This window comes from Anas platyrhynchos, chromosome 1 (genome assembly GCF_047663525.1).
Source record: "Anas platyrhynchos isolate ZD024472 breed Pekin duck chromosome 1, IASCAAS_PekinDuck_T2T, whole genome shotgun sequence".
Taxonomy (NCBI): domain Eukaryota; kingdom Metazoa; phylum Chordata; class Aves; order Anseriformes; family Anatidae; genus Anas; species Anas platyrhynchos.
Genome location: NC_092587.1, coordinates 190,711,539 through 190,724,948, shown reverse-complemented (window position 1 = coordinate 190,724,948; position 13,410 = coordinate 190,711,539). Strand labels below are relative to the sequence as shown.

The following is a 13,410-nucleotide window of genomic DNA, read 5'->3' as shown; positions in this document are numbered from 1 at the left end:
CTATAACAGCCTAGCACAGTCAGGAAAACCTCAACACATCCTTGTGTTCCCTCTAAGCAGTAATTTTGTGGTTTATATAACTCCTACATCTAGTACATTGGTTACTGAGATAACTTCTGTCTTTTTTGTCTTACCACATCCTAGAAACCCACATGTGATGCATGGACATTCCCACAGCAGCAAATCCACAGGCATCCTCGCACTGGTCTCCCTGGCTGGGCTGCACATTTGAACGATGACTCCATCCTCAGCAGTGTAAAGGGCTTACCCTTCCTGAGAGAGTACTCGTGGCTCCTGAACATGCTTTTTCATCACTGCAAAGGGTGTGCTAAAATGCTGATTAGAACTGCTGGCAGGGACTGCTTGCCTGGCAACAAGTGATCTTCTGTTACTGAGACCACCAGCCATTGCCCTTATAAGACTGAGGAGAATAGAGCAAGGTAAATATCACACATTTCTGGTAATACTGAAAGGCAGCACACATGACCCAGTCAAATTCATTCATATCACACCACCTTCTACTCTGCATCCACTATGGTTACCATCGCTGCTCAAGATAAGAGCAACACTGCATCTATTTATTAGCAAATCAGCACCTACCTTCTGCAGATCACATCTGCAAGTCTTGACTTGCAAATCACTATTGTCTTACTCTTTTATACAACTGCTAATTGTACTTGGTAGGGCAACATGCAAACCAACCTAGATGTTACATCGTGGTAGCATTCCTTTCAACCTTACCACCTCAAAATGTATGATATCTCATTCAATTACATTCCCAGAATGGAAAATGAATCAAAAAGAGGTGCAGATCACATGCAAAGAAATTTGCTGCCAGATATCTAATCTGCTTGGATCCATGACCTGGCAAAACAGCCACGAGGTTCCTGTTCTGTGGGGAGTCCCAACACTTCAGACCTTTGCCTCATTGGAAATAAAGCATGCTCAAGATGCATGAACAGTGAGCATGAGAAAACTAATGTATTTAGAATCACTTTGTGCTGTCTACTACAACACAAACTCTGAAGACTAAATATTTAGAATAACAGAACATCCGAGTTGGAAGGGACCCACAAGGACTATCAAGTCTAACTCAATGGACTCAATGAACTCAAATGACCATCAAGTCAACTATTTGTAAAATAAGATATGAGGATCCAATCCAAATGGTGCAAAACAGGTCCAAAACTATTAAGCCACACTGAAAATCAAATAGGAAGGGAATCGCATTGTCCTCATCTGAGATGACATCAAGCTTTCCCCTTTCTTTTAAAGGCCACTTCAGCCTTTGCAAAGAGACTTGGAAAAGGAGCCTCTGCTTGAGTACACACATTGTCCAGTTACAACTGGCAGGACAGAATGGAGGAACGTAAGGAGTGATTGAACATCTTTAATTCAACTATGCCAAGGAAAATTGCTTTTTTTGACATCTCACCTATCCAGATTAGAGGACTATGATGCCATGAAAAACACAGTCACTCTAGAACTCATATGAGAAAATGAGAGAAAGGATAAAAATACATTGTAAATCACCAGTAATTCAGTTTAGTCACCAGAAGAAACAGGTAGAAAAAATGCATTCCTGAAAATCAAATGAAGTTGTGCCTGAGTATTTTGATTATATAATGTAAAAATTAATGAAATGCTTTTTTTTGTTTCAGTTATGACAGTGTGTAATTTAGAAACCTATTCAAAAGCTTTCTATCAATTAGAGAAAGATGGTCATTTTCAAATAAAAGTAGTTTACTTATCATGAAAAAATAATGTAAATCATAAGACAGGAGAGTTCACTATGGAGTCAAATTGGTTTAATAGCCTCTTGACTCCAAGAAATAATTTCCAAACAGCTTCTTTAGTTTTCATCTAATGGAAAGGAGAAGGGAGAATTTTATCTTTAGTTAGTTATATTTCTACAGTCCTATCACTGAAAACATTTTTAAAATGACATTTTCATTGGCCTGTCTTCAAGAAGAAATATTAAAAACTCTGGGCCACTTTCACATTGTTATTAAAGTTCTCCAATGCAGAGCCACTAGTGAGATAAGAAAGTCATGTCATCTATTGTTTCTCATAACCCATAATGGTCCCTAGTAGCTGTCAAGACAGCCAATCCAATTCATCTTGGAAACCATCAAAGTCTAAACACATTTTGACAAGTAAACGGGTGGGATATTAGCCTCAGAAGACAGTGAAGATGCAATTTGATTCTGAGAGCTCCAGGAGTCTACAAAGCAATGGGAGCTAAGTGTCAAAGGCTGACTGACTGTGAAGAAATCAGCTCTGTGAAAAATTAGAATTTGTAGATCATAAGTGACAGATGTCCCTCATGCTAGAATGATTTTCAGGCTACTTCATTTGAATTTCATTAGGAGAGAAGGAAAAACACTGTTATAGAGCAAAAGCAAAACAGTTCAAGACTGGGGGAGCAGGGAAGGTGTTTAAATTAGCCTCCCAATATCAGGACTGATCATTTCATCCACTTGGTCCAGAATATAAATAAACAGTAGCAGATAAAGAATAGACACGTTAGAAAAAAGGGGGACAAAGTACTTTCTGATTTTTAAAAGTGTTATTTTTTACAGACAGTTTCTAATGGTCAGCAAACACAAAAGGAAAGTGCTGTGTTGAAGCAATAGGCAAGTAGACTTATAGCACACAGTGTCCCCACTGACCTAGATGAAGGCGGCTAGTGCCAGCAACCAGAGAGGTCTCATCCTCATACAGTTTCTGGTAAATCAAATCTCACTCCCACAGGATGCTATGGGAGCCAACAGTATAAACTTCCCGTGGTTCAAACAGGGCTAAAGAAAATTCTGGAGGAGTAGTCCTGCAGAAGCTATCAGGCACAACCATCTGGATGCCACTGCAGTAGGGTGTGCTTTCATCCCTGGGGAGCTAAAAGCTGGAAGAGTGTATTAAAGAAAAGAACACTGCAAGCTTGAATTTTTTCGTATTTTTTTTTCATTAAGCATCGTCCGACAGTCACTCTGAGAGTCAGGTTGCTGGACTGGGTGGACTTTTGTTCTGATCACACATAGCAAATATAGAGCTAAGTGACTGAAAGGAAATATGTGACCTAAAAACAGCAATTCCTCAAACTGTGGAAGGACTAGAACTACTCCATAGTTAAACAGGACAATGGAAATGAATGGGAGAAATTCCCACTGACCTCTACTGAATCAGCCTAAATTTTAAAATTAACAGGTTTTTGTTAATTAATATTTTAAAAATTCTGGCCATTTACTGCATGTCTATCTATGCATTTTAGAATCTAACTTTCTGGATATATATATATATATATATTTGCTATCTTGGCTCTGGACTGATTAATTTTTATCTATTTATGAATTTATTTAAATCAGTACACTGGGACAAATTCCTCCTGGTGCAGTCTAGCTCATCTACCACAACCATCTCCTCCCCACTAACAACAGGTGAGGTGCTTGCTTGGACAGCCTGTGTGATGGGTAGAGCTATAAAAAGCTGATGCTTCCATTTTGCTGGACATTTTATAATTACAGAGTTGGTGTTTCTTGAAAATCTGAATAATACATGGTATGTGGAACTTCTTGTGATACAAAATTTTCAGAGGATGTTTTTTGTCGAAAACAATGTTTCATATTTTTTAAATGTTATTGTGTTATAATTTATAATGAAAAAATACATTTCTTAATAAAAAGACTAAAATAATTGTCTAAGATAATTTAAGTCTAAAATAATTAAACAAAATATTCTAACACACACACACACACACACAAAAAAAAAAAAAAAAAAAAAAAAAAAAAAGTTAATTTCCAGAACAATATTTTTCCGAATTCCTGGGGAAGTTGTCATTTTAGTAAAATGGCATATTCAAATAGAAAACATTCTGCCAGAAAAATTTTATTCTTAATAGTTCTCTGAATTAAAGAGTATGCAGGCCTAACAGTAAGTCAAAGGCCAACGAGTAAACTTACACAAAAGATGGAAAAGGGCTGTTAGTCTGAGACGTGGGTGCAGACACCCCTTGTGCTTTGCATGAGCATCTCTAAGTGCTGCCCCAGCCAGATGCCTAGCAGGCAGGACCCAAGGAGGGCTGGGCAGAAAGGTGGCAAAAAATCAAAAATGCATTTTGAATTGTTACAGTAAATGTTTGCTCCCAGAAAGAGAGATGTAGAATGAGTTTCCTTAGAGAGGTGAAACTGCAATATTTGTGATCTTGTTGTTTAGGGACAATAACACGGAAAATGTCACTGCATGCAAGTGAAGCTCTCCAGTTTAAGCAAAAAGATAGTGAGTAAAAATAAGTGTGAAGTGTGAAATTTAACAGAATGTTAATACAAATAGAGCAACAGGGCCCTAATACTCCTTTTGGCACCTGGGAAGTACCATATCATAAATACCAAACATTAATAAGAATTTTGTTTCATGAGAAAAATGGAAACTTCAGATGCCAATCACATAAGTTCTTATACATCTAAGCTGTATGTATACAAGGAAATCTGATCTAAAGACAGTCACAAGTACTCATACAGCAAATTTTGAGAAAAATAAGATCTAGAAGAAAAACAAAGCATCAATGTGAGTAACCTGAGCACTAGAGACAACAAAATGGAAGGAGAGAAGAAGGGAGGAAGGAAGTAGACCATCACATTCTGTCTTATTCTGTATTAATTGGTATGATTCAGTTCTTATTCTGTTATTCTCCACATGCTTACAAGGGTGTTTGCAAACCTACAATAAATTCAGGTAAAGTCAGTGAGACTGCTGACCTAATAAATTTATACAATTGCTTACTATTTTACGGGATAAACATTTTCACTATTCACATGTCCTTTAAATGTGTCCATTGTATAATGGAGACTGAATTATCAGCCAAGAAACATCAAAATATTAGAATTATCGCTCAGAAGTATGGACTGCATTGAAAACTGGGATTAAAGCTATAGTGTCCACACTGTTTCAGATGGGTAGTTCATTTTTCTCTTTGGTCTGATTCAGCTGGTGACACATAAAATTAATAAAACTTTGCTGATATATTGATGCATTTTAATATCTCTGTGAAATCCTGAGTAGAATTTAGACACTGCTTTAAAAATTCTGATCTCATAATGTTAGAATACAGTGGACAATGAAACAAAACATCAGTAACAGGAAAAAAAAAAAAAAGTCTTTTAATGGAGCACTTACCAAATATAACGTTTGTTGTGAAAATTCAGACAAACACTGTTGGATGCTTTAAAAGACTAGAAACAGTTTTTTGCCATGAGTAACATTGCATCTACGCAAGTGAAACAATACAATTAATCAAATACCCTGAGGAGCTAAACCCACCTCTCATGCATAATTCTGCATGTTGTTTTTTAAGATTTTTTTTTTAAGCTGGAAGAAGTGTGCATTTTCTCCAGAATCAGCTGCTAGAAGACAGCAAAGAAAATCGTACTGATTGGTCAGAAATTTAATAAAATGTGTTTCTAAAAAAAAACTATTTTTTTTAGTGAACTAATGTTGATAACAAGATGTATAGGTAAATTTTGAATACAACAAAGAGATGCAGGAGTCATTGTTCTAAGCCTGAAAACATTTGCAATCTTTACTTTGTCCTCTTTATTCATAATTTATAAATCACTGCTTACAAAACCCTCTAGGAATCAGTTGAAATCCAAGCTTGCTGTTGCAAGTTCTTGAAATCCAGTTCTTGCTGTTGCTTTCTTTTGTTTATCTTAGGCTGTGCTTTGGCAAAGGTGCATTTGCAACTCAGCAGCAAATGCAACCCATTGCCCCAAAGCTCACAAGCCATAGCTTAGAGGTTTAGCAATCCAAGCCATTTATTTCAGTGGTTCAAACCTCGAGGGCTGTAACAGATGACCTCCCTTCCAACCTAACCGTTGTGCGATTCTGTGTAATAGCAGTGAACCAAAGTACCATTTGTATACAAGAGACAATCACTAAGCACCCTGAAAGTCAGGACAGGTGTGTTTTTTTAATTTGTCTTCCAGGTGCTGAGTTAAGGAAAGATCACAATTTGTGACTTAGTTTCATCTGAACACAGAGCTGGAGTCAGAACTAAATGAAAACTATTTTGTTATTCTGTCTTTCTCACTACAAGGCTTAAAAAAATAATCTAAATTATGTACTGAAATGAAGATAAAAGTGCTTTGAAGAGAGGCTGAAAGGTCTTGTGTTCATCACAAAGCCTTTTGAAACATTTTTTTTTTCTTCTTGAGGGACTACTGACATATCTGAGTAGCTTAAAAACTGGAGCAGTCATCTGAGCTGCATCGCTTCAACTGATATTTAAAGTAACCAAGTCTGAGAACTGTTGAGGTCAGAGGAGAGTCAGAACTTTCTAAAAAAGATAAATAGCTGTAAGTGGGATGCAACTCCAGTAAGAACTGAATAAATGTGTGACAGAAAAATAGGGAAATATGTAAACCAGTTACTGCCAATTTTTATGGTGACCCAGCTTACAGCACTGGCCTACTGGTCCAACACTCAGCTTCCAAACAAGTACTGAAAAGTTCTAATATGAGCTTCTTGAGTGCCCTGAGCTCTGGGAAAACAGCACAGTATGAAGTTTCCAAAGCTCAGTCTATTTTATTTTATTTTTTTGAATCCAAGAGAAAATTAAGGACTTGAGCATGAGGTATTGCCATGTCATTCCACTCAAAATCTATGAAAGCAAGGCAATTATGACCATTCTGAATCTGTGCATCCTCTCATTTTGGGGGAAAAAGAAATAGAAAAATAAAAGTATCTAGCAAAATACATCACGTACTGAACTTTGTTTAATTGCATAACTACTCCCAGAAACTTTTAGAAAATACTTATAAAATGAGTGACTCAGAAGAGAATATCTCTAAACTGATGTTCTCAAATTAATTCCCATGCCTGCAGCCCAACATTTACCCCACGTCCCCTGCACCTTGCTATCAACATTTTCTCTTTTATTTACACCTTAATTTTCAGTACACAATTTTTCTCATAACTACTGGAAGAAAAAAGATTTATTTTACTGATATTGCCTTTTTATTGTCTCTACACATAACGTTAATATGGGGAGTGTCACTTTCCTGAGTGGCACTGCTGATTCAATGCATGACTCGCCAGTAAATACACATGGTACAAAACATGGAAATAATGCAATCACAGAATCATGGAATCACAGAATCGTCTAAGTTGGAAGAGACCTCCAAGATCACTTAGTCCAACCTCTGACCTAACACTAACCAGTCCTCCACTAAACCATATCCCTAAGCTCTACATCTAAACGTCAAGGATGTGCAAGGATGCATTCAAGTCAGCGCAGCTCAATGGTACAGAAGCTTTTGAAATCTGAGTTGCTTCCTAAGCCAGCTGCTAAAACCCACCTCCAGCAAGCTCTACTTACTGCCACCTCTCCTGGGAGCAAGCCACAGGTGTACAAAACCTGTCCAGGTAAGAAAGTGAGTTTGTTTGATTGTTAACTTGCAATTAGAAAAACTATGAGTTAGCACAGACATGCACCCTGTCCTTCTCCTTCCTCTTCAGAGGGATCTACAGCAGCTTCTGGGAGAGCAGAAGATTGACAAAGAGCTGGGACTCTGCCTCAGGGCAGGAGAAGACAGCTGAGAGGCATGGCTCAGGGAAGGAAGGAGCATGGCGCAAAGCTTCTTTCAAAAGAGGCTACCACGCCAAAAGGTAGCTCAGAACCAACACTTCTGCACTTTTCCAATAATGTTTCCTTTTTGTAATTACAAGTTAGGGTGATTTTGAGGGCAGATTCTGAAAAATAAACTCCTCTTGGTTTTAAGCAGGTTGAATCACATCAGTTCACACAAAATGAGAAGCACTGGTTTGCTTTGCTTGAGGGAACATGTTTTCAGGGAAAAATGCAGCAGAAACTTTTTTATTGGTGCCAAAGAGCAGTGCCAAAGAGAAGATGGAAAAAAAATACTGCTGATCGAAGTGCTCTATTTTGAAGAGAGACCAGAAGTCAACATGCAGTTACCACAGGAGCCATCCTGACTCTGTCCCAGTACAGGTTGCAAAACAAAGGTGGAATTTCTCTAGCCATATCCACATCTTCTGAATCGCCTATGTGCCACCTGTAGGCAGAACTTAGGTGTCTCAGTGTCCGGTATGATTAAAATTGCCTATTGTTTGGCACTTACTCTTTAAAACCTTGAAAGTCAATAATTTTTTCGCTTGGGCAGCAATATTTCCAAGGCACCCAAGCATCAGCTTTCAATGTAAGAACAAAGTAGAAGTACTTTGGTGGTAAAGATGGAATCTAGCTCAGCACCAAAAAGTTTTCCCATAATTCAATGATATATATAATGATAGAAGGCAAACACCATCCAAGTCTTTGTGGAGGTCTGATCTAGAAGACCTCATCTAACTCAGCTGGGATGCACTGAACTCAACATAAAGCCCACTAGTTAAGTAACTCTATTCTAAAGCATTGAGGGAAGAGGCAGAGTAGAAGGACAAATACTTATTTAAATGACTGGAAAGCATTAAAAGTGGCATAAGTGATACTTGATACCATTTATAGCTCTGGTTCCCTTGAGAGCAGGGTGAGAGATAAGAAGAAACACAGAAGAAAGCAGCATTTCCAAACAGGGAAGCAGGATATAATAAAGTAGCAGTGTGAACCCTGAAGCTAGAGTCTTTCAGAAAACATAGTGAAAGCTATTCCCCAGTAAATGGCTTAATAACTATTATTGTTATCATAATATAGCTTGAGTGGATTAGATATGGGCATTTTGTAAAATTCCTCACCCTTTTGATTTAAACTGTACCATGCAAGTCCACAAAACGGAGTTTTCTAAATGGCAATGTCATGATTTGATACAACTTCATAGGCAAAGCTTATAAATAGGAAAATACTCACTCTGCTGGGGAATACCACTTAGCCCTGTTTGGAAAGCATAAGTGAGCTTTCCAGAGTACACAGTACTTGAGCTGCTTCTCTCTGAACAAATAACCTCTCCTTTTGCACACATATACACACGGCCTTCCAAATTAACGTTCTTACCTTGTCTTTACTTTCAGAGCCAGAATCCTCAAGTTTGGTTCGAATGACAAAGGGAGTAGATAATCTCAGGAGGACTCGTTCAAATGTGGCACTGATCTTAGGAGAAACTATGTCAAAGCAGTCCTGGAATTTCAGAGTTTTATGAGTGTCACATCTGAGCTGCTTCCTTAGACCTTCTCCAAGCTGAAGAACAAGCATGTTTGGATCAAACATCAGGTGAAAGGGGAATGCTCTGCAGAAGGTGCTGATACTAATCCTCAGGTCTAAGGGGGACTGGGAAGTTCCTGGTGGAAGTGTTTTTGTGATATTTGCATTTTCATGTTCTTTGATAAGGAAAGTCAAACAGCTGCAATTACCTGGGTTCGTCCCCTCTGAACACAGCTTATCATTAGCGACCTGTTCTACTTCCACTTCCAAGCGGTAAATCTTCTTTGCTGCTGCCTTTATCATTCCCATCATTGCAAATCCCACAATTTGATGTGGGTGAAAGTAATGAAGCATGAGATTGCCATCGGGGAGCTCTTTGCATAGGAAAGAAGGGGATTCCAGGGTGGCCTGTCTTCCAAATGAAGTTCTAATGTGCTCCAGCAAAGCATCAAAGCCATTGAAGAAGTCTTGAAGGGTCCCACCTACTGCTCGAAGAACTCTTTCATTCTCGTCAAAGCAGACGTTGAAGAATTCTTCCCCAAATTTTTCTTGCATTTCCTCAAGCTTCAAACCTATAGGAAAATGAGATACTCATGTCAACAGCATAATACTGCTACCATGTCACATCTTCCTTTTGCTGTCTTTTTGTGCAGTATTTTTCCAAGTCATTAAAAATGGCTTTCCTGCTGGATATTTGCCTACTCTGTTTTCTGTGGTGGCTAGGAATAAGCCTTGGGTGCCTGAAACACACTGCTTCATTCTAGCAGCCATTTTTGCCTGCTATTTTAATTCCTCGTGGTTTCAGCTCCCTGTCCCTGCCAGCTATATGTGAGGTTTATACTTTTCCCTGTCTCCTCTTCCCTGATGAAAACCAGAATGTACTACAATTTCCCTAACTTTTTCATGTCACAAGCAGTCTATTGTCTGAATGCACCCAACCAAGGGTGTATAGCTGCCATTGCTAACTTAGATATGGATGAGGCTTCTACTTTTACAGCCTCTTTCTTCACTGCCTCTGAAAGAGATCTAGCTCTTACCCGCTTAAAAATAAGCTGATGTGACTCAGGCCTTTGGTTTTCAATAAAAAGTGCAAAGGCCTTTGGCTTTCAATAAGTAGCATAAAGCTGTACAATTCATTCACACTTTAGTAGCTGTTTTTTGTTGGTTTTGTTGTTCTTTTCTCAGACAAAATACTTTTCTCATTATAGGTACTGGGTGCTGGCAGAAGATACAAAGGAATAATTACTTCTTTTTTGTTGCCTAAAAATGAGAGCAAATCCTTTCTATTTTAGGCACCTACATTCATCTACCTTCCAAAAAATCCCTGTCCCTTGGATCTTTCTAAATTGCTATTAGATGGAATAGACCTGTGATAGCTCTAAATGTCACTTCAAGTCTCCACCAGAGAAATTCAAAAGGTTTTGATTTACAGTGGTGATAAGGCTGGTGTTGTACAAGGAGGGGGGAAATATCTGTAATTGAATTCTCTGGATCTAAATGTGCATCAAATGCTACTCCAGTTTTTTATTTACATTTTGAAAGATAAACTAGGAAAAAAAAAAAAAAAAGAAAAAAAAAAAAGTAGTTATTAAACATTTTCCTCAGTCTTATTTTAGAAAGGATATGCTCTGTTAAGTCTCATCTGATATAATGCCTATATCAAATAGCAGAGTTACAAAATTCATCAGGTATGTTTGTGTTGTGCTAAGCTGTGATAGAAGAAAAAGAAGTATGAATCAACTGCATGTGAATTACAAATATTCAACTAGAGATAAATAACACAGTTCCTCCAGAGTATTGAAATCTATTTTTCAATGTAGTGAACAAGTCAAACACCTTAAAATCAATCTGAATTTTAACGGAAATGAAGAGCAATTATTTATTTCCTAAGGGCACAGTAGGACCTTTATTTTAATATGTATTCAGTATGCTTTATAACATCGATAAGATCCCAGTGGATCGCCAAACTTATCACTTTTTAGATTGCTTGTAGACTTTGCGATTTGGAAGAACAGTGTAATGAGTGACTTTCATGCCCAAGAGGTATAACAGGGGGATAGAAGAAGTCATTCATCTGTTGTTTGCAGACAATAACCTTTGATCATCTCAAAGCAGTGTCTGAACTGCCTATACACATAGGCATAGTTATAACGACCAATATTTGCAAGGGATTTGAGTGTTTCATAGCTTTGCAAACAATCTGCAATGACAGTTTTGTTTGGACCTTCAACATGATTGATAGCAGACTAAAATTCATAAAATTACATATATAAATAGGACAACATGACAGCATGACAAAGCATATTTTATAAAAGAAGTAATAGCAATAATTTGGGAAAGTTCATCTGAATGCCATTACTCATAATCAAATTTGGTCACTAAACTAAGTTATTACAATAATATTCCCAGGATCTTTTATGACCACAGATGGTCAAATCTGCAGCTAAGCCAAAAGAAAGTACCTCTGGTACACAATGCCCCCCTAATATCCTGACTCAGAGGACAGAGTGCCAACTTCTGACTCATTATCACTACGTCTACATAACAGTATTGTAACATCTTCCTTAAAAATGTTCACTATAACTCAAAATTTAAATTAAATTCTAACCCATACCAATAACATTGTCATCACTGAATATTAATAACAAGGAATAAAGAAATTATCATGTTCATACATATACACAAACACATATACATACTGTTAAATCTTACTGTTCTATAGAGTGAACTGAATAGCTTTAAAAGTATGTGTGTAAAAGTGAGCAGTCACAAGACTAGCAGGGGCACCCAAGGCTGTAAGATTGCAGAGGCCTTGAAAGTATGGGAACATACCTATGCAACATGTCAGATCAATAGTGTAGGTGGAGCTGTCTTTCAAGTATAACATCACAATAAAATCGTAATTTGCCCTGGCACCACTGACTGAAAATAGGGTATGCAGAACTGATCACTTGATACCCTGCAGTTCACTGCTATGCATGTAAACTTTGTCTTACTATCATTGAAGGGAGTTGTATCTTAGTATTTAGCCTAAGATTTTGTTGATTGTCTTAGATTGGTCTTATCGTCTGCCCTGGAGAACTGGCTGTTCAATCTGGATGTAACATACTGATTCCAAGCAACATGAATTATCCTATGTCAATGACCTGGCTCGAGGACTTGCCACTACTTTTAAAAACATTTTAGCTCTGAATTCAGTTACACACAGTACCAGCAGAAAATTAGATTAGCTCAGAATAGAAAAATGGATATGCCCAAGCCAGACGAAACTGCTGCTCTGTCTTAGCCAGGAATTTTATCTCTAATAATAGATACTATGAAACACTGAGCAGATTAAACAAAGTCAAACCACCTTCTAACACAAACAAGTATAACCTACCTATTGGGGAAGTTTCTTCCTAAGCCTCTCCAATTGGAGGTAAATTTTTGCCTGAAGCATGATGATTTTTTAAAAATCAAAACCTTTATTTAAATTCCTATTATACAAGAAAACACAAATTTATGTTTTTTCCTGTGTTTGCTCTTGGTGTTGTACTTGTACGAAGTTGCACTAAATACTTTATCTGTATTTTCAGTGAAGCAATCCTGACTCTCCAATTGGAACAAATGATGAATAGAAGCACAGACACACCTTACATAAAACATTAACTCTAGATATGTTTCATCATAACTTTTTATTTTGTACAATAAAAATGATCCCAATTTTTTGAATATCTTCTGTGTAGTTTTCCCCTCACCCTTTTCTCTGTAGTGACTGTATAGGTTTACCTACAAGAAACGATAGAAATGATCATCATTGCAAAGAGAGAAAATGTCAGAGTACACCAGGCTGCTATGTAGCTGCTCAAAAATATTGTCCAGTAGTGCCTGGTATCAGAGGCTACAGAAAAAAAAAAAAAAAAAAAAAAAAAAAGAAAAAGTGAAACCTGCTGAAAGATCATGAACAAACATATTTTTGAGAAAGCTTCTCCCTTACTGTTATGGTAAATATTTGTCTTAGTGAAAAAGAGGGAGCTACGAGGTCAAGAGATAATTTTATCTGTTATAGAAGATCCCACTTTCTAAGAAAAATCCACTGAATTAATTGTCTCTACAGTGCATGCTTTACTATGTTTGGAGACTTCCGTAAGCTAATTGTGATCTTTAAAAATTAAATCATTAAAACATGAATCATACATTCATATGATTTCCAATTCCAACATATTCAATATTTCCTGTTTTTTCTTTTATTTTAAGAAAAGACAAATAAAATTTTCAAAATAATC

At 37.2% G+C, this 13,410-nt stretch overlaps 1 protein-coding gene across 2 annotated transcripts in view; it reads right to left on the bottom strand.

The window, feature by feature from the left end:
- GUCY1A2 (guanylate cyclase 1 soluble subunit alpha 2) overlaps positions 1 to 13,410 on the bottom strand; it is a 172,683-nt gene that overhangs the window by 129,750 nt on the left and 29,523 nt on the right. For both annotated transcript variants that reach the window (XR_005264040.2, XM_038175780.2), the window contains exon 4: positions 8,999 to 9,717. Coding sequence is in view for 1 of the 2 variants with exons in the window: in XM_038175780.2 (XP_038031708.1) it covers positions 8,999 to 9,717 (719 nt within the window). In the remaining variant the exon portion in view is untranslated. The remainder of the gene's footprint in view (positions 1 to 8,998; positions 9,718 to 13,410) is intronic.